This window comes from Meles meles, chromosome 18 (assembly GCF_922984935.1).
Source record: "Meles meles chromosome 18, mMelMel3.1 paternal haplotype, whole genome shotgun sequence".
Lineage (NCBI taxonomy): Eukaryota > Metazoa > Chordata > Mammalia > Carnivora > Mustelidae > Meles > Meles meles.
The window spans coordinates 21,929,091-21,953,712 of NC_060083.1; the positions used below are offsets into that span (position 1 = coordinate 21,929,091).

The following is a 24,622-nucleotide window of genomic DNA, read 5'->3' on the forward strand; positions in this document are numbered from 1 at the left end:
AGAGAGGAGGAAGCAGGCTCCCTCCTGAGCAGAGAGCCCGGTGTGGGGCTCGATCCCAGGACCCTGGGATCATGACCTGAGCCAAAGGCAGAGGCTTTAACCCACTGAGCCACCCAGGCGCCCCCTGAGCCACTTTTCTACGAGAAGTGGGTGCATTTGAATTCCCTTCGAGTTCTTGCCCTTCCCCCTCCTAACCTCAGTGACCCACACCCCAGACCCAAAACAGGCCTCAAAGAGAGGTTCATCCTAGGGGTGCATTTGGGGGAGCACAGCAGCCCCCCAGACCAACCACACTGCAGCTCAGGACAGGCAGAAAAGCTAAACCAGAAACCCACTCCCTCCACCCCTTCTCTCTCCTCCAAGACCCTAGTCAACTCCAAGAGGCAAAGCAAGCCCAGGGCTGGGAGGGGCACTGGTTGCTCCCATCATCATCAGTGGGGTTCAAGTTCCTGCTGATGTTGGTAGGTTGGTAGGGGCTGCTTAGCTCAGGCAGAAGGCTAGCACTCATGAGGCCCTCCCCAGCCCAGAGGTTTTGGGGTTCACAGGGCCTGAGCCCAATATGGACTGGACACGAGGAGGCTCTCCTCCCCCAAGACATCATGACACTCCAGCCTCCCCTCCTTTCCCCAGGCAAATCCGTGTCTTCCTGTCTACCTGTCCACCGCAGTCAGGACAGTAGTCTTAAATTCAGGTCAGGGGATCTTTATTGGGCCAGGAGGAAAAGGTTGAGGAAGAATAGTGGAGGGCCCAGCTGTGTGGGCTCAGATTCCTACTGGTGACCGGGGGCTGAGCAGCCCAACCAGTACTGGGCGATGGAGCGTGGGTAAGGAGGGCTCACAGTGTCCACTCGCCGTGTGCGAAGGTTAACTCGGTAGTACTTGTCTGAAAGAGAGGTTGAGAGAGGGTGTGTGAGACCCAGCCCCACCCTGCCCATCCCTGCCCTGAGAAGGAACACGTGGGTGTCTCCTGGAAGGGTAAGTGAACATCCAAAATGCAGCTAAGGACTCCCACCCTGTCTTTCTGGAGTCACCGCCCAAGAGCCACGTTCAGCCCACAGGGGACCAGAGACAGCAGGGAAGACCCAGCTGGACGAGGAGCTGCAAGGATGGCCGAGGCTCCCACCTTGTGAGAAGAAGTAAACACTTTGGACGGGTTCGCAGGTGGCAGGCACAAGCCAGTCCATGTCGTAGTCATAGTTGTAGGTGCCCAGGCCGCTCTCCTCACTGGAGAACCAGGACAGCCAGATTGAACGGGATTGTCGGTGGGGGTTCTGGCTGTGGCCTCGGCTGCGGTGACGGTTACGGCGGGAACGGTAGCGCTTACGGTTGCGACGCTTAGACTTGGGCTTCTTGGCCCAGGATCGGGGAGCTGAGCCTGAGATGTAGATGCGGCCGGCCATGGCCGCGTCCACCTGCGTGGGCACACCGTGCCAGTCCTGGCTGATGAACCGGGGCTGTCCAGCACCACCTGTGTTGGGGGATGGGTTAGTGAAAGCCCTGGGGGCCTGTAGAGTTTATCTGGTACCCAGCAATAGGCTGTTCCTTTGCCCAAGGACACCACAAGCTCATGGCAGAGTACAGCACCTGGGCCCTGTGACTCCCTGTCCAGTGCTCTTTCTCCTGGCCTTTCTCCACGACAAACCTCCCCACTTGCCTCAGTCACAGCCCCTCCTCCTGCCGGCCATGCCCTTGGCTGTGCTAGGCAAAGTCCAGTGTGGGGGGACCTCCCCCCAAAGGTCAACAGAAACAAAGTCTGGCCTGAGCAAACAGCTTTTGACCCATTGCTCCGCCATCACAGCCCCCTCTGGCTGGCAGTGCCCTGGCCATCCTGGTCCCAGGAGGAGAAAGCCAGACTTGCCCGCCCTCCATACCAGAAGGTCTGTTCCAGAAGAGAAGCTCAAAGAAGGTCTCCCAGCTGTCCCTCTGCAGCAGGGCAAAGTGTTCGAACACAGCAGACAGGGAGCTGCCTTCACACTCCTCCTGACTGGGCTGCTGCTGGAATTCATATTCCCAGTACTGTCTCCCTGAGTGAGGAACCGGGATGGGGGAGGGAGGCCGGGGGTGGGGAGGAGATGTGTGAGCAAGGCTGGAAAGCCAGCCCCAAGGCTGCTGAAGATGGGAGCTCCTAGCAGGGGGTGAGCCTAGTTTGACCTTGCCCCTAGAAGAGTGTGGAGGCAAACCAAGACCACCCCACTGCCTGCTCTTTCTCCCACCCCTCCCTTGGTACCCTTGAAAAAGTAGACCCGCTCCCGGCCACTGTAGCTATGAGCAGGGAGAGCCAAGGCTGCATCCACGTTGTCTGGAATGCCCTTGAAGCCTTCAGAGATGTTGCGGGGGAAATCGGGGTCCAGGACACCATCCTCGAAGCGCCAGTACTGATTACCCTAAGGGGTAGAGAAGGAGGAAGGAGTTAGGAGGTAGCTGGCAGGGCACAGGCTGAGTCCCCCACCCAAGGTGCAGCCATCCCAATTCTAAGCTTGTCACCTGGGATCTAGAGCACTGGGTTTCCCTGTCCTCAAGAGACCCAGTCACAGACCACAGGCTGGGATCCTGCCTTCTCGCCCGCCCTAGTCCCGGGCACAGCAGCCCTCCTCCCCTGCCTAGATTACCTTTGACCCTGACCCTCAGCCTCCGGGGCCTGATACCTTGAAGAGATAGGTCTTCCCCTGACAGTTGATGCGGGTGAAGGCAGCATCAATGGGGCCCTCAATGCCCCAGACATCTTGGATAAGCTTGGGGTACCCAGGCCTCACTGCCTCTTCATCCAGCTCATAACAGTACCGCCCTAGAGTGCGGGAGGCTGTGTGAGGGAGGGGAAGTTCCAGAGGCAGACCCCTACCCCCCAAGACGTGCCCCTGGAGTCACCTCGAAAGGCAAAAAGGGAGCCATTCTTGAGGTCCGTGAAGGCATCAAAGGGCTTCCCACTGCATAGCTCCTCCTCTGCTGGGGACTCAGGGATGACTTCAGCCTGTCCCTCAGGCCCTGAAGCCTCCTGTCCAGGTCCCGGCACCTCTTCCTCAGGGCTCAGAATCGGTACCTGGGCGGGAGACTCTTCAGGCTGGGGCTGCAGGCCAGGGCTCAGCGTGGTGCTCTCTGGCTGCGTGAGGACGCTCACCGAGGTCCCCTCGGGGTAGTCAAAGGCCCCGTACTCATCTTCTGGCAGAGTGAACACGTCCCCACGAGTCACTGCAGGCAGAGTGGGTGGTGGTGAGTGTCCAGCCAGAAAGGGGACCCCAGGCCCACCCAGTCCCTCCAGACACACCTTGGGGTTTGCACTCGGCCACATAGTCCTCGCAGCAGCTCTGGTAGTAAGAGCAGAGCTCGTCACACTGACATTTCCTGTCCGCATTGAAGCCCTCAGTGCAGCGGCCTTTGCAGGACTCTGTGGGGGAGGACGGGTCAGTTGGCATGGCCAAGCCCAGACCACCGTTGCCCACCCTTCATTGGCCCCAACGGGCACCGGTACCCTCTTTCTTGCACCTTGGTCAGCCAGAACAACCCACGCCAGCAGGGTGAGCAGCAGCAAAGGCCTCAGGGAAGCCATAGCAGGCCTCTAGCTTCAGGCCTGGTGAATTGGGCTCTGCGCTCCTGGAGGTCTCCGCTGCAGATGCTTGAGGAAGGGAGGGAAAGGTGGGGACTGGGAGGGAGGGAACCAGAGAAGAAGAGCTGCCTTCTCTCCTGTTCTGTTTGCTCAGTCTCTGGCCCAGCCCCCAGTGCCGTGGATCCCAGAGGCTGCTGTAGCCAAGGGTCACATTCCTGGAACTCTGGGCCTGGGAGAACTGCAAATGGGATTCTTGCCAAGCTCAGTGTCCTATCCGAAGGGAAATGGCACAGTGGATCTGGAGGACAGAGGGAAAGCCCACTGTGCGCCTCACAGGCTGTGTGACTTTGGGCAAATGGTTTTACCTGCCTTGGCTTTCTTTTTGGTCAAGTGAGACTAATTACACTTGCCTCGTGTTGTGTTGGGGGTTACACAAGCTAAAGCAGATGAAATGCCCAGGGCCTGGAGTAGCGCCAGCTTCATTCTCCATAAATGGTTATTTATCTGTGATCTGTTTGATCAGGCACATCCCCAACTGAGTGTCTCACCCACCCATTGTGTATTTAGGGCAGGGAAAGGGGGGTTGGAGGAATGCTGCTAAGCACCCTGGGGAAATTTTTTTTATTAAAAAAAAAAACAGATTTTCCGTGTTTAGGTTCAACTCTTGGTGCATTGATTTCCCCAAGCTGGGCTTCACAGCACAGCAGAATTGGGTGACTATGAACCGTTTGGACTGGATTTGATTCCTTGGTCTCCCAGTAATTCATGCTCCTTGGCAGGTACTGCTGCTCCCTGTCTCCGCCTCCACCCACCTTCTGTGGGTAAAGAATAGCCTCGTTCCCCACACTTTTAGACTAAGTAGCATCCCTCTTTCCAGAAAGTACCTGGCACAGAAGGTCTGATTCTGTGCCCACTCTCAGGGGTCCATGGGGCTCCTGAAATCCTGCCACCTGGAAAAAAATGATTCTTGGTGTTTCCAACTGACTTTTTCCATTCCATAATCAGAGAGGGCTGTGTGACTTTGGGCAATCTCTTTTCCCAGTTCTGCTGGGGTTTTTTGTTTTGTTTTTTAAAGATTTTATTTATTTATTTGACAGAGATCACAAGTAGGCAGAGAGACAGGCAGAGAGAGAGGAGGAAGCAGGCTCCCCACGGAGCAGAGAGCCTGATGTGGGACTCGATTCCAGGACCCTGGAATCATGACCTGAGCCGAAGGCAGAGGCTTTAACCCACTGAGCCACCCAGGCATCCCAGTTCTGCTGTTAAATGGGAACACTAACCCCTATCCCGTAGGCCTGTCACAAGGCTTCACTGAGAAGCAGGCATAAAGTTGTGCGGAATTGTTCTTATGATTGCTTGAACCAGGGGAGGGGGCACGCTCCACGGTGTTGCCTTCACGTTGCAGTGTCACGGGGTTTGTGGGGAAACTGAGGCAGCCCTCCCGCTCTGCACCCTCTCGCCCTAGTCGCCACCCCACCCTTCAGCTACCGCGTGGACGTGGCTGGGGGAAGCCTGGGTTTGAGGCTACGCAAGCCGCTGGGGAAGAGTCCCACGTGACAGAGAGGCGGGGTGTCAGCTCCGAGACTGGCTTCTCAGGGGCGGGGCCGCTACAGAGCATCTCCCAGCCGGAGCCCCCCTTTGTTCCTCTTGCTGCCTCCTAGATCCGCCGGCGTCTGGGTCTATCCCTCGCTCCCCTCTAGCTCCTCCCGCCCACCCCTTGAACCCGGGCCTGCATCCTTTCACCCAAAAGCTCGGTCCCAGTTCCTGCCCTTGCCCCTCCCCCAGACTTCTGGCCAGCGCCTTTGCCTGGTCGGCAGCCTTCTGTCCATCCCTCCCTCCTGCACCTTCTTTTCCCTGGATCCGTCTCCTGTCCCCCTTTTCCCCAAGTCCCGAGTCGCTCCGCCCTTCCGGACCGGGGATGTCCCCCGCAGCCCCGCGCCCATGGTCCTGACGCTCCTCCTCTCCGCCTACAAGCTGTGCCGCTTCTTCACCATGTCCGGCCCACGGCCGGGCGGCGAGCGGCTAGCGGTGCCGGGGCCCAACGGGGGCGGCTGCGCGGGCCCGTGGTGGACCGCGGGCGGCCGAGGGCCCCGCGAGGTGTCGCCCGGGGCGAGCACTGAGGTGCAGGGTGCCCTGGAGCGCGCGCTGCCGGAGCTGCAGCAGGCGCTGTCGGCGCTGAAGCAGGCGGGGGGCGCGCGGGCCGTGGGCGCCGGCCTGGCCGAGGTCTTCCAGCTGGTGGAAGAGGCCTGGCTGCTTCCGGCCGTGGGCCGTGAGGTAGCCCAGGGTCTGTGCGACGCCATCCGCCTGGACGGCGGCCTCGACTTGCTGCTGCGACTGCTGCAGGCGCCGGAGCTGGAGACGCGCGTGCAGGCCGCCCGCCTGCTGGAGCAGATCCTGGTGGCTGAGAACCGGTGAGGGTGCTCGCGGGCTGGAGGGTAGAGCGCGGGGTGCTGTGGGGTGACAAGGGCGGTCCGTAGCCAGGGTCTCTCCTGTGAATCGCCCTGTGCCTTTTCCCGCCTCACCTCACCAAATCCCTGTACTACCCCCCTTTTGGGGATGAGTGTGTCCGTTTTACAAATGAGGCTTGGGAAAGTTTCATGCCTTGCAGGGAGTCACAACACCGTGAACTGATGGTTCAGCCAGGATTCTCCTGGGACGGGTGGGGTGAGGAATGAGACAGGGAGAGGAAGAATAGAGTATAGCAGGACAGGAATTTGTCCCTGGTTCTGAGGGTGGAGCTGGGACCCTAAACCCACAGACCTCCTCCCCACAGGCACGAGTGCCCTTCTAGGCTACCTTCTCACTGCCACTGTGAAAGGAAGAGAACACAATTCTCAGGAAATGGGGTAGGAGGAGGGACAATGATTACTGAAATGAGTGCTGATCTGAGGGTTACTTGCCCCCTTTAGGCCACCCCCAATCCATCTTCTGCTTCCTCCTTCTTCATTTTGGCCCACATAACAGGCCAGACATGATCTCATCCTGCGGCTGCTCATGGGGAACAGAAGGTTTTCTAGTGGGATCAATGGGTGAGAGAAGAGGAAACAGGTGAGGAGCGAGGCAGGGACCAGAGTGTGTGTTCTCCATCCCTTCCCCACATAGGGCCAAGATACAGTAGGGGGTGTCCAGCTGGGGCCTGGAAGCCCCTCTCTTGCCTGTCTCTTGAGATCTCCCCCAGATATCTCTCTCAGAGATCACTCACTTTCTCTCTCCTCCTATGCCAGAGTAGATCAAACTTCACTCAGTAGTCACGCGCTGAATTCTCACGCCCCTCAGATTTAGAAGGGTTTGGAAAAGGTCACTTTTAATTCATGCAGCTTTGTGATGTGTGATGGGCATGGGTTAGGGATGCTTTCCTTACCATTTTAAAAAATTAAACATAACCTTGTGGATGATGGAAATGATACAACCGTCAGAAATGCATGAATGAAGCAATTTAAGTTGGGAGAGCAAGTTAGGGTTCTGCTTACTCAGAAAGTCATTAATTTCCCATCTACCATCAATCATCAGTACATTTAGAGGTATAGCAAATGGAGTGGGTGCTCCCTGGATGTGATGGGCATGGGGTGACGGCGTACCTGGTAGCCTGGTATGTAGGGTGTGGCAGCTATAATTAGAACTCTTGGAGAAGCGGTGCAGCCAACACCCTAGGAAGAGGAGTGCGGCAAGATACAAACTGCACTGATTTTTTTTTTAAGGTTGAAAATAACAACACTCACCTCTTACAGAATTACTGAAGGGAGGAGTCACACTCACCATTGTCCCTGATCTGGGGAAACCACGCACTGGTGCTGACAGCACTTCAGGACCAAGGACAGAGTCCAGCAACCCCCTGGCCATAGGATTTTTTTCCCCAAAGAGAGGCAGAATCTCCTCAACTTTTAGTCTAGTTTGGGTGGAGGCTGGAAGGAAGAGAAGGGAGGTGACACACTGGGAATTTGTGTTGATGAAATCTTGCCGTTCCTCAGCCAGCCTCCTCTTAAAGAAAGTTCCTCAATCAGTGCACCCGCTCCTTTTCCCGTTCCCTTCCTCCCAGAGTGCGGCTACACCTGTTGGCCGGGAGCCTAGATCACAGCGTCCCTCACCCCCAAATGCCAAGAGAAATCCAACAGGGTAGGACCCTCTGAACTTGATCCCATGACACCAGTGAAGGCCCCATGTGACTGCTAGCCTTTGAAATGTATAGCCCAGCCCCATCAGGAGACCATAATTATGTTAAATGGTTTAACTCCGGTTAAATGGCTTTCCCAAAAATACACAGTTAATAAGTGGAGGAGACATGTTTAAAAAGTCAAACAAGGGACGCCCGGGTGGCTCAGCCGGTTAAACTGCTGCTTTCGGCTCAGGTCATGGTCCGGGGTCCTGAGATCCCGTCCCACATCGGGCTCCCTGCTCAGCGGGGAGACTGCTTCTCTCTCTGCCTGCCACTCTGCCTGCGTTTGCACACACACTCTCTCTCTCTAACAAATAAATAAATAAAAATCTTTTTTAAAAAAAGTAAAACAAAACAGAAAGCTATTGCATATAAATTCAAAAAGTGCAAAGGTACAAAAAGTCCCACACTTAAGAATTTTTCTTTCTACCCAGACCTCCTCACTGGATGCAAACCAGCAAAACAAGTTTCTTTCTTTCCTTTTTTTAAGATTTCATTTATTTATTTGACAGAGATCACAAGTAGGCAGAGAGGCAGGCAAAGAGGGGAGGGGAAGCAGGCTCCCCGCTGAGCAGAAAGCCCAATTCAGGGCTCGATCCCAGGACCCTAGGATCATGACCCAAGTTGAAGACAGAGGCCTTAACCCACTGAGCCACCCAGGTGCCCCACAAAACAGGTTTCTTGCACAGTATGTCCTCCCAGAACAATTGTATACACACAAGGATTTACATATATATATATATATATATATATATATATATATATATATTATATATACATGCTGGCACATGTATGTGTATGAATTCCCCCTCCTTTGAAGCTGGAATTTGAACCCACCCACTCTCAGGCTGCAGAAGCTGGGAGCTGAGTGTATAGTTCTCACAACAAGGACATAGTTCAAGTTCTGTGAAGGTGCCAAGGGCATAGGGAAAGGGGAGGACTGGGGGGTCAAGAGACTCAGAATAAAGTCCTCTTAAAAAAAATTAAAAATGGGGTGCCTGGATGGCCTCAGTCAGTTAAGTGTCTGCCTTCAGCTCAGGTCATGATACCAGGGTCCTGGGATCGAGTCCCAGGTTGGGCTCCCTGCTCTTCAGGGAATCTGTTTCTCCCTCGTTCTCTCTCTCTCAAAAATTTTTAAAAATAATAAAAAATTTAAAAAACAAAACAAAGCAAAAAAAGAATAAAGTCCTCTCTGAATTAATATTCCTGAGCAAGCCCTTCCCTTCACTCGTCCTCAGGAAATGAGAGTGTTGGATTAGATTATTGCTTAAGCACATCTCTGGGTTCTGATACTGTCAGAGTTTATGTAGTCAGATTGTTCTGGAAGCACAAAGTATAGATGAAGGATCTTAACCTTGGAAGACAGACAGATGCGGGTTTGGACCCCACCTATGCCTCTCACCAACTGTGTAACTCTAAGCATAATGTGTAACTTCCCTGAACTTTGGGTTTCTCCTTGGTAAAAGGAACAACTGAATGAATGGAACCCACCTATTCTTTTGGGCTTTAGGGAAGCTCAGTGATCAACTCAGCAAAGTTGTTGTGCCATGTTATGGGCTCAGCTGGGACCTGCAGTGGACACAAAGTCACAAGCGTCACTGTGATGCTCACTGGGCAGGAACTCCCTGTCTGGCTGAGTTTCTAAGTTTTTAGGGGTAATGTCAGTTATGGAGGACATCATTTGTGGAGGTCAGGGAGACAGAAAACTTTCACCTCTGCCTAGAGTTTGCCAACTTTCCTGTGCTGGCATCCAGGCTCCCTCCCTTGGACATTTCCTCCCTAGAGCAGTCAGAGTGTTTCCTAAAACCCATGTAAGAGCAGGTCACCCCTTCCTGAAGCCTTTCAATGGCTCCTCATTTGCCATCAAAATAAAGTACAAATGCCTGGAGAGGGCTCAGAAGGCCCCCAGGATCCTTTCCCTACTCTCCCGCCTTGAATCTTCCACCTCAGCCACTAGAAATGGCTTCACTTCAGTGCGGCTGAGGTGGAGGCAGATCCCCAAATGCACCAGCTCTCAGATACCCCCCAAGCCTTTGCATACATCTGCGCCTATAACACTCTGTCCACAATCTCCCCTTCTCCTCTTCATGAATGTCCCACCATCTTTCCCAATTAATACCCTAGGCACCCATCCAATATATTTAATGTGTGTCTTTATATCTGTGTCCTGGTAGGATCTTTATTCTTGTTTTGTGTGCATGTATTTTTAATTTACACAAATGGAGGGATGCCTGGAGGGATGCTTAGTTGGTTAAGTGTCTGCCTTTGGCTCAGATCATGATCCCAGGGTCCTGGGATCGAGTCCATCATCAAGCTCCTTGCTCTGCGAAGAGTCTGCTTCTCTCTCTCCCTCTGCAGCTCGTGCTCTCTCTCTGTCAAATAAAATCTTTTTTAAAATTTATACAAATGGTGCTATGTTACATAGCAAATTCCAGTTCATATTTTTATCCACTCAGTAGTATGTTTTTTTAAAGATTTTTATTTATTTATTTGATGCAGAGAGAGAGAGGCAAGTAGGCAGAGAGGCAGGCGGGGGGATGGGAAGTAGGCTCCCCGCTGAGCAGAGAGCCTGATGTGGGGCTCGATCCCAGGACTCTGAGATCATGACCTGAGCCGAAGGCAGAGGCTTAACCCTCTGAGCCACCCAGGCACCCCAGTAGTATGTTTTTAAGATCCTTCCTTCATGTGCTATGGTATCATCTGTTCAGTCCCTCATAACTGCTCCATAGCCCTCCAGAGTGGGTAACTGCCCGTGTTACCTCTCCGCTATCCCAGGCTCGACACCAGACTGCCGCTATCTTCCCCCATCACACACAACTCTGCAGCCTTTCCCACGTTCTTTTGTGGATCTGTGACAATTCCTTTGGGATATAAACTTAAGAGCCCCAATTTCTGGCTCATAGGGTGCATATCTCTTTAACTTCACCCACGCATCCCAGTCTGCTTTCCAAATTGACCGCCCCAGCAAGCATCTCTACCCAGAGAGCTTCAGGGTAGTTCATGGCCCCTCACACTGCCAACCTTTCCTGTTACCCAGCTTCTGCTTTTTGCCTATCCAATAGGTGTAAAGTGATAGCTGATTTAATTTTCACTTCTCTAATTACTAATGAGTTAAAGCATCTCTTAATTTGCTTGTTAACATTGTGGATTTCCTCTTTTGTAAATTGCCATTTATATCCTTCGCCATTCCCTATTGAATTTGCTGTCTTTTTCTTGTTGACTTGACTATTCATATCTTCTTTATATGAAACCTTGTTGCTTTTATATTTTTCCTTATAGGTTTTAAACATTGCAAATGTCTCTGGCCTTCTTTCTATTCCTCAAACATGCCAAGCTCCCCAGCCCTCAGGGCGTTTGTCCTTGCTGTTCGTTCTGCCTGTTACACTCTTCTCCCAGACACCTGCAGACAGGAGTCTCTGGATATTGGACTCTCAGAATTCCCCTCCTCCTCCACCCACTGTCCTCCTCCACTGTTCAGTACATCACCTGCATTTGCTAGCATAATCTCACTCTTGTCCTGTTCACTCATTGTTCCCTTGCTTATTGTTTGTCTCCTTATTAGCTGTGTATAAGTTCCAGGCTCTCTTAGTCCCTGCTCAGCTTCAGTCCCTGGCACAAAGCCTGACACACAGTAGTTCCTCAAAAAACATCTGTTGAGTGAACGGATAAATACACCCCAGTCACACCGCATGAAGTGAAGAGGGGTTTCAGGGCAAGGTGAAGAGGGGTGTACTTAGAGTGATGCTTCAAATGATGATAAGAAGTTAACATTTAGTAAGTCTTCCCTATGGCAGGCTTCCCCTGTGGGAAGCACTTTACACGGATTATCACACTGGTTCTCATAATGACCCTGTGGGGTGGGTATCCTTATATCTTATTTATGAGATGAGGAACTGAAGTTGAACAATAAAGGAAGGCACTCAAGTTCCCACACATTTTTTACCAAAACAACAACAACAACAACCCCAAACAAACAAACAAACAAACACACACGAAAAACAAACAAACAAACAAAAAACCCCCACCCTCCCAAGGGATCTTCTCCAGAGTTAGGGTTCTTAACCACACACACTGCAAGGCAACAGGCAGTGGTAAGGGAGGAAATGGGTGTGGCCAGGATGGAGCACCCTTATAATCGTAATGGGAGGAATCCGTTCCTTGCAGGGCTGGTGGAAGGGGGAGGCAGGGAGGTTAATGCTCTCCCTCACGTTCTATATGACACCAATGAGGCCAGAGAGGTTAAATAACCAGGTCATGGTCGGCCTTCCCCGGAGGCACCGTCATTCCATCATCCCTTGTCCCACTTTGTTTCGCCAGGGACCGCGTGGCGCGCATCGGGTTGGGCGTGATCCTGAACTTGGCAAAAGAGCGGGAGCCGGTGGAGCTGGCGCGGAGCGTGGCTGGCATCTTGGAGCACATGTTCAAGCACTCGGAGGAGACGTGCCAGCGGCTAGTGGCGGCCGGTGGCCTGGACGCCGTGCTGTACTGGTGCCGCCGCACGGACCCGGCGCTGCTCCGCCACTGCGCGCTGGCGCTGGGTAACTGCGCGCTGCACGGGGGCCAGGCGGCGCAGCGGCGCATGGTGGAGAAGCGCGCCGCCGAGTGGCTCTTCCCGCTCGCCTTCTCCAAAGAGGACGAGCTGCTGCGGCTGCACGCCTGCCTCGCGGTAGCTGTGCTGGCCACCAATAAGGAGGTGGAGCGCGAGGTGGAGCGCTCTGGCACGCTGGCGCTCGTGGAGCCGCTTGTGGCGTCGCTGGACCCCGGCCGCTTCGCCCGCTGTCTTGTGGATGCCAGCGACACAAGCCAGGGCCGCGGGCCCGACGACCTGCAGCGCCTCGTGCCGCTACTGGACTCGTCGCGCTTGGAGGCGCAGTGCATTGGGGCTTTCTATCTCTGTGCCGAGGCTGCCATCAAGAGCCTGCAGGGCAAGACCAAGGTGGGTGAGGGGTGGGAGTGGGGACAGGAGTTAGCACCTGGGAAGGCTTCCCAGAGGAAGTGACATTCAACTGGGACTTGAAGTACACAAAAGAGTTAAGTGAAGCAAGCAGGAGGATGAGAGACCAGTCACTGGTCTTGAAGACAAGACCGAGGGTTTTAAGCAGGGGACATGCCTGGCATTCATACTGAGAGCTCAGCCTTCATCCCAGGGAGATGGAAGCTGTTAGAGGGGAGACATGAGGGGGAGAGCCGAGAGGATTTCAGGAAAGGGAATGAACAGAACTAGGTGATCTATAGGATGAATGCAGGGCTAGGGCAGATGATGGGAGTTTCAGCGCTGAGAAGAGGCGAGGGGAAGGACTGGGAATCTTTGGGGATGGCTGGTGAACTGAGGGACCCTAGACACTCTCTCCCCACCCCTCCCTAGGTATTCAGCGACATCGGAGCCATCCAGAGCCTGAAACGCCTGGTTTCCTACTCCACCAATGGCACCACCTCGGCGCTGGCCAAGCGCGCGTTGCGCCTGCTGGGCGAGGATGTGCCGCGGCCCATCCTGCCCTGCGTGGCCAGCTGGAAGGAGGCCGAGGTCCAGACGTGGCTGCAGCAGATCGGCTTCTCCCACTACTGCGAGAACTTCCGGGTAGAGCAGCGCATCCCAAGGGCGCGCGGCCGCTAGGGGCGCCCTGAACGAGGCAACGGCGCCCCCTTGCGGCCCGTGCGCCCGCGGCGCCAGGGATGATTTTTGGGGTGGAAGCCTGTACTCCACCACTTTCGGGGTCACTCTAATCCGGGTCCCATCCGCCTGCCCCGTCGTCGTCTCCGGTTGCCTTTCCTTGCATCTTATGCTTGGGGTCCAACGGCTGAGGACGAGCGCTCTTCTTACGTCTGACCCCTCCCCTAGGAACAACAGGTAGATGGCGACCTGCTTCTGCGGCTCACGGACGAGGAGCTCCAGACCGACCTGGGCATGAAATCCGGCATCACCCGCAAAAGGTACGGCACCTCCTGCCCGCCAGTCCTCACCTTCTGCCCCTAGCCAGTGCTAGGTCAGGACCTCGGCGTCCTCTTCTCCCCCCACCCCCGGCTGCAGATTCTTCAGGGAGCTCACGGAGCTCAAGACTTTCGCCAACTACGCTACATGCGACCGCAGCAACCTGGCTGACTGGCTGGGCAGCCTGGACCCGCGCTTCCGCCAGTACACGTATGGCCTGGTCAGCTGCGGCCTTGACCGCTCCCTGCTGCACCGCGTGTCCGAGCAGCAGCTCCTGGAGGACTGCGGCATCCGCCTGGGCGTGCACCGCGCCCGCATCCTCACCGCAGCCAGAGGTCAGCCTGCCCACCTCAGCTCTCGCCCTCAGCCCTCGCCCAGCCTCAGCCAGGGGTGCTTACAAAGGGAAGGGTGGGAAGACAGGGGACTTAGGCGATTAGCCAACAGCTTACCAAGTACGGGTCTGGAGGTGCTTAGGAAGGTCACGAGGACAGAATGGATTCTAGGGCTCTAGCAACCCTTTTTATTTACTAATTTAATTTTTTTTAATTTTTTAAATTTTTTTAAAAAATATTTTATTTATTTGACAGAGAGAAATCACAACTAGGCAGAGAGGCAGGCAGAGAGAGAGGAGGAAGCAGGCTCCCCGCGGAGCAGAGAGCCCGATGCGGGGCTAGATCCCAGGACCCTGAGATCATGACCTGAGCCGAAGGCAGAGGCTTTAACCCACTGAGCCACTGAGGCGCCCCTACTAATTTATTTTAATTTGCTAATTTACTATTTCGCTAATATTGTCAGTTACTATATATAAAGTTTTAAATATTATCTTATTAATATCTATATCCATTCTATTCAGTGGGTGTTAATTTTTTTAAGATTTTACTTATTATTTTTTAAGATTTTATTTTATTTTATTTATCTGAGAGAGAGGGAGTGAGCGGGAGGAGGGGGGCGGGCAGAGGGAGAAGCAGACTCACTGTTGAGCAGGGAGTCCATCGTGGGGCTCAATCCCAGGACCCTGGGATCATGATTGAGCTGAAGGCAGACGCTCAACCAACTGAGCCACTGGGGTGCTCCTGGGTGTTAATTTTTTTAATCAACTAGTCACCATGCTGTGCATTACATCCCAGAAATTACTCATTTTTTAAAAAAGATTTATTTATCCATTTTAGAGAGAGACAGAGCAAGGCAGAGAGCAGGGGTGAGGGGCAGAGGGAAAGAGAGAATCCTCAAGCAGATTCCCCACTGAGTGTGGACCCCGACTAGGAGCTCAATCTCACCACCCTGAGATCATGACCTGAGCCAAAATCAAGAGTCAAACACTTAACCGACTGAACCACCCAAGTGCCTTTCTATAATGTACTTTTTAAAAATTTTTAAGTAATAAGAGAGGTGTAGCTTAAAAGTGTCCAATTTGAAGAGTTTTGAAAAATGCATACATGTGTAACTACCACCATAATCCAAGATGAAAACCATTTCCATCAAGGGTGTTCTTTTTAAAGATGATGAAACTAAGTTTTAGGGCATTTAAATACGTTTCTCAAGGTTATTCCTTGGGGAATCCCAAATACAAACCCCAGAGCCATTAAGTAACAGAACTAGGATTTGAACCTCTGTCTTTCTGCTTCATAAACAGACAGGGGCTGACTGTGAGTGCTGAGACTGAATATTATATGAAGATGAGTTCTTTTCATTCATCTCAGCAAGTTCAACCAAAGCAGATCAGCTTTCATTATTTTCACACTGCAGCTCTCAGTATAACCCCAAGATTTCTTTTTTTTTTTTTTTAAGATTTTATTTATTTATTTGTCAGAGAGAGCGAGCACAGGCAGAGGCAGAGGGAGAAGCAGGCTCCCCGCTGAGCAAAGAGCCCAATGCGGGACTCAATCCCAGGACGCTGGGATCATGACCTGAGCCGAAGGCAGACGCTTAACCAACTGAGCCACCCAGGCATCCCTAACCCCAAGATTTCATTTCTTAAAAACAGGGAGGGGTGCCTGGGAGGCTCAGGTTTGCATTCAGATTTCTCCTGCTCTGAATCCTTTCTGGAGTTCCAAATGGCACATTTTCCTTCTATGTTGCTGGCTGAGTCCTCTGGTATGGCTTTGGAGCCAAGCTTCTGTGGGTTGTCCTCTCAGAACCCAGCCTGGGGTTAGGGTTAGGGCCAAGGAGCATGGAAGGTCCAGTCTGAGGGCATTGTGGCAACCTTCCCGGAGGGCTGAGTTGAGGGCGTGTGTTAGGGTTAGGGTTAGGGTTAGGGATCCAGGGGAAATTGTGACCTCGGCCGAAGGCAGGCACCGAACCAACTGAGCCACCCAGGTGCCCCCACCCCCGCTTGCACCCTTTTTAAGTGGATGCAGTGACCCACTGAGACTTAGATTTTAGAAAGACCCCTGTGGTTGCTGTGCAAACAGACTGAACTGGACAAGTGTGGATTTGGGGAGACCACTGAGAAGGATGAGTTGGGGGCCTGGACATAGAGAGGGCCCTGGGGCTGGAGTCCAGGATGTTAAGTTGGAAGAATGCAGAGCATGGAATCAGGTGTTGTGAATGTCTGTCTGTTCTGTTCACTGTCGTATCGCAAGCCCAAAGGGTACTGCCTGGCACACAGTAAGTACTTAGTGAATACGCGTGGAATGAATGAATGAGAGGTAGGGGTGTGGGCCGATACCCGGGTTCTAAATGTGGTGGGAACTAGGAAGGCAGGGGCCTGGGGAAGACTTGGGATGTGTTGGGTGTAGTGTCTGTGGGCAGCTGTCCGTGCAGGTATGGAGTTCTGGAGAGAGGACAGGGCTGGAGGTGCCAATCTGTGTCCCTAAAACACAATGCCTGTCTCCTGAGGACTCACCAATAGTGAGCAGCCTTCCTTCCTGTAGGCCCAGCTCTCTATCTCAGTGACTCCCTTTTGCACAAGCCAGGCGGCCCGGGCCAGGCTGCGCTGAGAAGGCTGGGTGGGCAGCAGGTGATACCCCATGGGGAGTCAGGGGGGACTCTGACTGAGCTGTCGTCTGTCTGCCTCAGAAATGCTACACTCCCCGCTGCCCTGCACTGGCGGCAAGCCCAGTGGGGACATCCCAGATGTCTTCATCAGCTACCGCCGGAGCTCAGGCTCCCAACTGGCCAGGTGAGAAGGGGTGGGCAGGTGGGTGGCCCAGGGACCGGGGGCCGGGCCGGGGCAGTGACGTGGGACGTCTCGCCAGCCTCCTGAAGGTGCACCTGCAGCTGCGCGGCTTCAGTGTCTTCATTGATGTGGAGAAGCTGGAAGCAGGCAAGTTCGAGGACAAGCTCATCCAGAGTGTCATGGGTGCCTGCAACTTCGTGCTGGTGCTGTCGGCTGGGGCCCTGGACAAGTGTATGCAGGACTATGACTGCAAGGACTGGGTGCATAAGGTAGGTGCTGGCCTCCGTGGTCCCAGCACTGGCCCGTGGCCAGGGGTCAAGGTCCTCCTCCCTTTCCTTCTCATTCTCACTCTCCAGTCACCTCCGCGGTCCAGCGGCGAGGCAGGAGCCACAGCTCGGTCTGTAATTGGTCTTTGGCAAGTCACTTAGGCTCTCTGGGCCTCAGTGTTCTCATGCAGGAAATGGGGATAACATGCCCATGTTATCTTACTCTTACATGATAACTTACTCACCTTGTGGGATGGCCGTGAGGGTCGGAGAAGGAGGGAAGCGCTTTGATAAATAATCTCCATGAGGGAAGAGGGGCAAGAGAGCCTGGTGACAGGCACAGTGGGATTGTGAAAGGCACAAAGCTGTGAGTTTGAATCCCAGCTCCAGCCTTGGGCAAGTTGCGTAACTGCAATGAGCTTCGTTTTGGCTACTGTAAAGTGGGAGAAGTATTGTCCCGGACTCCCTAGGTTATTGTTACAAGAATTAAAAGAGCTAAAATCTGTCAAGTCCTTAGCAGAATGCCTAGTTCTATAGTAACTGCTCTATAATGGCAGCATTTATCCTTGTAATTAGTATGAGTGCTTCCCACTGTTTAATTAATGCCGTTCCATCTTTAGTGCCTGGCATACGAGAAACTTACTGAATACTGGCAGAACGGATGGATGGATGAAATGGTTTCATACCACATCTGTAGATTATTAATTATTAATCAGTGAGGGATACAGCAGTCATCTGAGCTGGAAGCCTTGTCCTGAAGCAGCTAAGGAAACAAGACGTGTAGAGATCATATATGGGTTGGTGTCACTGCTAAGCTACGTAGGTGAACCTCTCACTCGCCATAAGAGCATGGAGAAGGGGGAGTACGTTAAGGGCTGGAATAACAGGGGAAGGCTTCGCGAAGGAAGCAGAACTTGAGAAGAGACTTAAGAATTTAGGTAAGTGGAAGAGAAGGCATCCCAGGCAGGGCGACTGCGCGAGCAGAGGACAAAAGTGGGAATGAGGAAGGCGCATCCCCGGCGATTGCTTACAGATGAAGCAGAGGCTTAGAGCAGCAGAATTCTTCTTCCCTGGCCATGCTGGTGTAGAAATCCAAAAAGCTGGCCTCTGAACTCCCATCGATCTGACTCCAAAGCCCGTGCTCTTTCCCAGCACCTTCCGTGGTGCAGACCTGCGCGGGTGGGAGGAGAGGTGGGGGGATGGGGCAGGATTCTGCTAACACCGGAAATGGTCGTCTGCATCCCTTCCCAACTCCATGTCCGGTGACGCCATGTTGGTAGCCTGAGATCAGCCCTGGTGGGAATATTTACACAATGGAAATTGGTAAACACTACAAAGCAGGATTTTATTTGGTTAGTTGGTTGTTTTTTGTTTGGTTGGTTTTGGGTGGTTTTTTTTTGTTTTTGTTTTTTGTTTGTTTTTTTGCCCCCAGAGAGTTATTTGTTAAACATTTGCCAGCACACCACTGGGGTTCCCCGGGTGGCTCAGTTGGGTAAACACCCAACTGTCGACTTTGGCTCAGGTCATGATCTCAGGGTGGTGAGATCGGGCTCCACACTGGCCGTGGACCCTGTTTAAGATTCTCTCCAGCCCTCCTCTCGCCCCTCCTCACTGGCTCTCTCCCTCTCTTCAAACAAACAAACAAACTACAGAACCCATTTGCTGAGTACCTAAAGGCTGGGAGAAGACTTGTGTTTAAAGCACTGGGGGAAGGGATCCCACAAGGGCCATGAGGCCAGGCCAGCAGTGGTAGAGAGAAGGCTCTGGCATCAGAGTACAACCAGACCGACCATGGGGAAGAGGGTCAGGCCCTGGAAGCCATGTTTTAGAGGCTGAGTACTGGGCTTGGTTGGGTGTTGGGCCAAAGAGACACCTGGAGGATCATGGTTGATGGCCCAGAGCAGGTGGCAGGTGGCCTTCTGGGATAAAGAGAGGAGTAGCTGAGCTCCACGTGAGGTCAGACCTTGCTGTTTTCACTCTATATCCCGGATGCCTACAAGCCTGCATGGTATGAAGCAGGCTCTTGACTAGTTGATGGGGTACTTGAATCAGTGACCAAGAAGAGGAAGCTGAAATAACTGGGAAAGCCATACAGGTCCACCAGGTTCACCAGGCCAGAACACTCGACTCTGATCAAGTTTTCATTTTTTTTTTTAAGATTTTATTTATTTATTTGACAGAGAGAGATCACAAGTAGGCAAAGAGGCAGGCAGAGAGAGAGAGAGAGAGGGAAGCAGGCTCCCTGCTGAGCAGAGAGCCCGATGCGGGACTCGATCCCAGGACCCCGAGACCATGACCTGAGCCGAAGGCAGTGGCTTAACCCCCTGAGCCACCCAGGCGCCCTCAAGTTTTCATTCTTAACCTGCTGGATGACCTTGAACAAGCCATTCTTCCTCTCTTGGCCAGACTCTGAATCTTTGCAACGAGCAGCATGCTGTCTTTGGTTCTGTGTGATTTTGGATAAAACATATGCCTAAAGGCTCTCAAATAAATTTGTGCAGGGTCAGAAATCAAATGAGGGCTTGGCTGAAAGAGCCCTAGGCTTGGAATCTGAAGGCTTGGTTCAGAAGCATGGCCTCTCTTGGGCTGGGCATTTGTGTGACTTGGGGGCAAGTCCCATCCCCTCTCTGGGCTTTCTTCTTCTCATTCATAAAATGAGACGTTCCCCCCAAACCAAGCAAGGTTGGAGTTATGTGGGTTTTTTCCCCAGGAAGGCTCTGGTCCCCAAGGGTATTTGACACCGATCTAGATGACTGCATTGAGGGAGGAGGGATGGGGGGACCCTCTGCCTTGGACCAGTCCCAAAGGCCCCATCAGCCTTCCTTGGTTGTTAGTGCTTCACTGCCTCTGGTTTTAAGACTCCTTTCCCCGAAGCCACATTTAGCGGGTAATCGATACAGAAAACCACAAGTGAACTGCACTCAAGTAATTCCAATCCCTGAGGTTCCCCCTTGAAAAGAAAAAAAAAATTCAATAAGCACTTACCAGAGCACCCATTAATAGTAATGTCCTCAGAAGCACCTTGTGAGGGAGGTTTATTATCCGCTTTTACAGAGGAGGAAATCATAACCCCTGTGATTGAATAAGCGCACACTACATGCCGGGCACTGGCCTAAGCACTTGCCACAGGACATGGCACGTATCCCCCAAGAGAAGAGAAAACAGAGGCTTTGAGGGCCCATTGGTTGCCTCAGGCCACAAAGCCTATGTCAGAGACTCGATGTGAACCCCAGTCTCAGGATTCTGGAGTGCAGCCCCTAACAGCTGTGCTTTGTTGTCCCCCTCCCTCCCTCCTTCCCTCCTTCCCTCCCTCCCTTCCCTCCTTCATTCATTCCAGCCATCCAGCCATCCATTAAGTATTTGGCAAGGGCTGACTATGGGCAAGGCTTTGTGAAAGATGCTGAGATACAAGATAGATAAAAACCGGACATGATCCCTGTCTTTATGTCTGGTGAGGAAGACAGATATTAAGTAAATTACTCATTAGTTAAGTTTGCAACTCTAGCATGTGTTAAAGAGCCTTCGAGAGTCTACAATAGGGAGATTGTGCACGGTCAGAGAAGGGAGGGGAGACTTCCTTGGGAAAGTATGGATTGAGCTCAGATCAGAAAAATTAGTAAGCATTAGTTGGGGGAAGGGGCCAGGAAGAACCTGTGCAAAGGCCCTGTGCAGGGAGGGAGGGTGGCTAATCTAAGGGGGGGAAGGTCTCTGTGGCTGAGAGAACAGTGCAGGGCTGGAGTCTGGAAAGGGAGCTGTGGCCAACCATACAGAGCCTTCAGACCACAGTAAGGAGTTTTAATTTTTTTTTTTTTTAAGATTGTATGTGTTTATTTAACAGAGAGAGAGCACAAGCACGGGGAGTGGTAGGCAGAGGGAAAGAGAGAAGCAGGCTCCCCGAAGAGCAGGGGGAGCCCGATCTGTGACTCAATCCCAGGACCCCGGGATCATGACCCGAGCCAAAGGCAGTCGCTTAACCAACTGAGCCACCCAGGCGCCCTGAATTTTATTCTAAGAGCTAATGTAAAGTCTTGAAGATTTTTAAGTAGCAGTGGGGGACATGATCAGATTTGGATTTTGGAAAGAGCAGCCAGGTGAAGGGGCAATGTAGAGAACAAGTTAGAGGGGCAAGAGTGATGAGGAGAGACCCGGTGGGGGACAAAGATAAAGGGGTTGGAGCAGCACGGTGAGGGCGTGTGTGTGGAGGAAGAGCCAAACTGGGTAGATCTGAGAAATGAGGACAACTGGCAGGGCTGGTGGATGGATCAGTTTGGGTGCAGACAGTGATGTTTTTCTCCTGACACCGAGTTGTGTGGTTTTTTTTCCCAGCACTAACAACCATTTCTCCAATCTGCCAACACCAATTCAGTGTCCTGCAATTCAGTTCTTTTTAAGAAAATTTTTTAGATTTATTTATTTATCTGAGAGCGGGAGACTATGCCACAAGTGTGAGGGGGGCGGGGAAGAGAGAGAGGAGCAGACTCCTTCCCCTTGAGTGCAGAGCCCGACATGGGGCCAATCTCAGGACCCTGAGATTGTGACCTGAGCTGAAACCAAGAGTCTGACGCCTAACCGACCGAACCACCCAGGCACCCCTTGTTTAGTTCTGATACTGACTCACCCAGAGCGAGTGTCAAACTCCAGAAGGGCTTCGTCCCGCATGTCTGCGCTCACTTCAGACATCTGAGAATCCCGGGTTCCTAGGCCCACCCGCACTTCTGTCTGACTTGGTTACCAAGTCAGGAGTTCCCATAACACACACATCCCTCTCCTGGCCAGTGCAATCATTTCTGACATGCAGAACCGAGAAAGCACTTAACTATATTCCGGGTTCATTGTAGAGACCATAACTTGGGAACATTCGAATGGGAGCCATGCACAGAGCAAAGGTATGGGGTGTGGGGCACAGGCAGGGAGGCTCCGAGCTCCCATGCCCTCTGCAGGCCACCCTCCCAACACCTGGATGTGTTCACCAAACCACCCCATCCTTCGGGGGATTTGATGGAGGGTTCACTGTGGAGGCATGGTGAAGTCATTGGGCCCTGGTGAGTGAACTCAATCTCTAAGCCCCTCTCTCCTCCTGGGAGGTGTGCATCTGTGACTATATGTGGGATACTGAGTTTCCAACTTTTTCATCATAGCTTGGTCTTCCTGGCAAGCAGCCTCCATCCAGAAGCTCTCTAGGCAACCCCCATGCCCAACCTCCAGTCATCTGGGCATTCCCAGTGTTTCAGGTGCTCTATGCCAAGGACTTGGGGAAAAACCAAATATTTGATTTTTATTAAAAAAACAAGGGGTGAGGGAAAAGCCAAAGTGGACTTCGGCACCAGCACCCCTCCTAGGGACTGCCTGGCACCAGGGTCCCTAGATGAGGGACCCCGGCCTCTTCCTTATCCCCTCGTTTCTTCCTGCAGGAGATCGTGACTGCTTTGAGCTGTGGCAAGAACATCGTGCCGGTCATCGATGGCTTCGAGTGGCCAGAGCCCCAGGACCTGCCTGAGGACATGCAGGCCGTGCTTACCTTCAATGGCATCAAGTGAGGAGAGGGGCGGGTGCGCAGCCCCCAACCAGCAGCTCCCCCCACCCCACACGGCCCCCTGACCCACCAGCCCCTGTGCCCACAGGTGGTCCCACGAATACCAGGAGGCCACGATTGAGAAGATAATCCGCTTCCTGCAGGGCCGCTCCTCCCGGGACTCATCCGCAGGCTCTGACACCAGTTTGGAGGGGGCCGCACCCATGGGCCCAACTTAACCAACCCTTAGATCCTAGGCCCTGCTGTGACCCCCGTTCCCATCATCCCGCTCGAAGAAACTGCTCCTCGACCTGGCCTCTCTCAGCTGCAGCCACCTGGGCCCTTCTCTGGAAATGGCTGTCGCTCTGCCCCCATCCTCACGGTCCACCTCAAGCCCAGCCTCCTCCGTGTCTGCAAAGGGAATGGGAGCCAGGCATTGGGGGTGCTCAGGGCCAAACACTTCCCCCGCCCCATCTCCAGGCCCTGCTACCAGATTCTCTCAGGTGTGGGAGAAACCCTGGACAACTGAGGGTTTGCCACACACGACACCCCCTCCTGCCCAGACAGCAGCCAGCTTAAGTAGGGGAAGGCTGGCAGCCTCCCTCTGACAAGTTCGGGCAATGCCCACCCCTCTGAGCTAAGCCAGGGCCGGCGCCCAGCAGCCAGCTGGAGATCAGGCTCCAGTGATGGCTCTCCACCCAGATCGTGCCTGGCTTCTGGCCTCACCGCATCCTGCCACCCTGTGACCTTGACCTGTAATCACTGTGTCCTTAGCTGGCCCGGTCTCCAGTCCCCTCCCAGCCTTCCTGAGGTGCAGTCCTCTTAGCCATACCGGAGGTCAGGGTCGGCCAAGCCAGCCCTCACTCTGGCTGGCAGCTGTTCACCAGGCCTGGGCCACCAAGGCCGTCTCGACAGGCAGCTAGCCACCCTCCCCGTGCCTTGTTGCTGGGCCTTGTTGCCGGCTCCCGGCCTGGCTCTGCTGGCTTGCCCAGTCCCTCCCCACCCTTTCGCTCAGGGGGCAGCCGGGGGAGACAGACCCCTGTGATAGCAGTGGTGGGCTGGACAGAGCCCTCAGCAACACAGGAAGAGGCAGGATCCTGAAGAAGGTGAGGGGTGTGTTGGAACCACCTGGGAATTCTGCAACAATGGCGTTCAGGAGACCTGGGCAGGGTTTGGGTTTCTGCTTTTCTCACAAATTCCCAGGGGATGGGTGTGGATGGTCAAGGAATGAGACACTTGAACTAGCGAGCCTCTAAAACACAAATCCCTCCCAAACCTTTGCCATTCCACCCCCCAACCCCCACCCTCCACCCCCTGCCCCACCTCGCCACTCCATGGATCCTGTAGCCGCACTCAGTATTACGTCCTTTGTATGGAGAAGGGACTGAATGACTGAATGACGGGGCATTTCCCAAATCAGCAGTGGCCACCCCAGGATCCAGATCTGGCCTTCTGGTGCTCAGTCCAAGGCCTGTCCCGAGAACCATCCTAGAAGCTGTGCTCAGGGCAGGGCTGTTGCTATCCCCACGACCGGCTTCTCTGCCCCAAGGGTCTGGCAGAGGGGGACAGGTTTTCACCAAAAAAGTCTGGTCCAAGAGCTATACAGAAATAAACAAGCAGGAACATCCCTCTGCCCCTTTCTCCACTTGGGTAGGAAAGCAAGAAAGTATCCCCGCGCTCCCATAAACCCGGGCTTCGGCTAACAGGGTCAGCTGGAGCCCGCCCTGCTTCTCCCCTCCCGGGAGCAGTGGGCAGTGGCCTGACACCTCAGGCTGGCTCAGCTTCCAGAGTCACCTCATGCAGGGGCCGGCCAGGTCACTCATAGCTCCTGAGCCTCATCGTCAGAAAGTCAGAGGTCTCACCCTGGGCTTGGGACGCCTTCCTTCTACTCCCCCTCCTGCCGAAGATTCCGTCTCTAGCATGGCCCCAGCTCTGGCCTTCACTGCTCTTGACCCTGCCTCAGGCCACAGGAGCGGCCACCAGTGCCAGGCCCTGGTTGCAGAGTGGACATTGCCCTTGCAGAGCAGCGACAGTAATGATACGCTGGCATGAGTGCTCTCCCAGGGAAGCTTTCTTTTTGTCACCGTCAGGGAGGCTGCCAGGC

At 53.6% G+C, this 24,622-nt stretch overlaps 2 protein-coding genes across 3 annotated transcripts; one reads left to right on the forward strand and one right to left on the reverse strand.

Moving 5' to 3' along the window:
* Positions 1–686: 686 nt before the first annotated feature.
* On the reverse strand, positions 687–3,676 carry VTN (vitronectin). Its single transcript, XM_045984582.1, has 8 exons — positions 3,480–3,676; positions 3,262–3,381; positions 2,865–3,185; positions 2,645–2,784; positions 2,227–2,383; positions 1,871–2,023; positions 1,123–1,467; positions 687–882 (listed from the first exon to the last, which is right to left on the reverse strand). Exons 1-8 carry the CDS (start codon positions 3,541–3,543, stop codon positions 770–772), a joined length of 1,413 nt encoding a protein of 470 aa, XP_045840538.1. The 5' UTR covers positions 3,544–3,676; the 3' UTR covers positions 687–769.
* Positions 3,677–4,833: 1,157 nt separating this feature from the next.
* On the forward strand, positions 4,834–23,794 carry SARM1 (sterile alpha and TIR motif containing 1). Of its 2 annotated transcripts, none has more exons than XR_006815897.1 (9): positions 4,834–5,951; positions 12,011–12,629; positions 13,059–13,271; positions 13,533–13,624; positions 13,722–13,957; positions 16,641–16,743; positions 16,830–17,009; positions 22,418–22,539; positions 22,628–22,654. XR_006815897.1 is itself a non-coding variant. In XM_045984580.1 (9 exons), the coding sequence occupies exons 1-9, from the start codon at positions 5,482–5,484 to the stop codon at positions 22,755–22,757; spliced, it is 2,175 nt and encodes a 724-aa protein (XP_045840536.1). In that variant the 5' UTR covers positions 4,834–5,481; the 3' UTR covers positions 22,758–23,794. The 2 variants fall into 2 exon arrangements, 1 of the variants encoding a protein (XP_045840536.1); XM_045984580.1 differs by having other exon boundaries at positions 16,820–17,009; positions 22,628–23,794.
* The last annotated feature ends 828 nt before the right edge of the window (positions 23,795–24,622 follow it).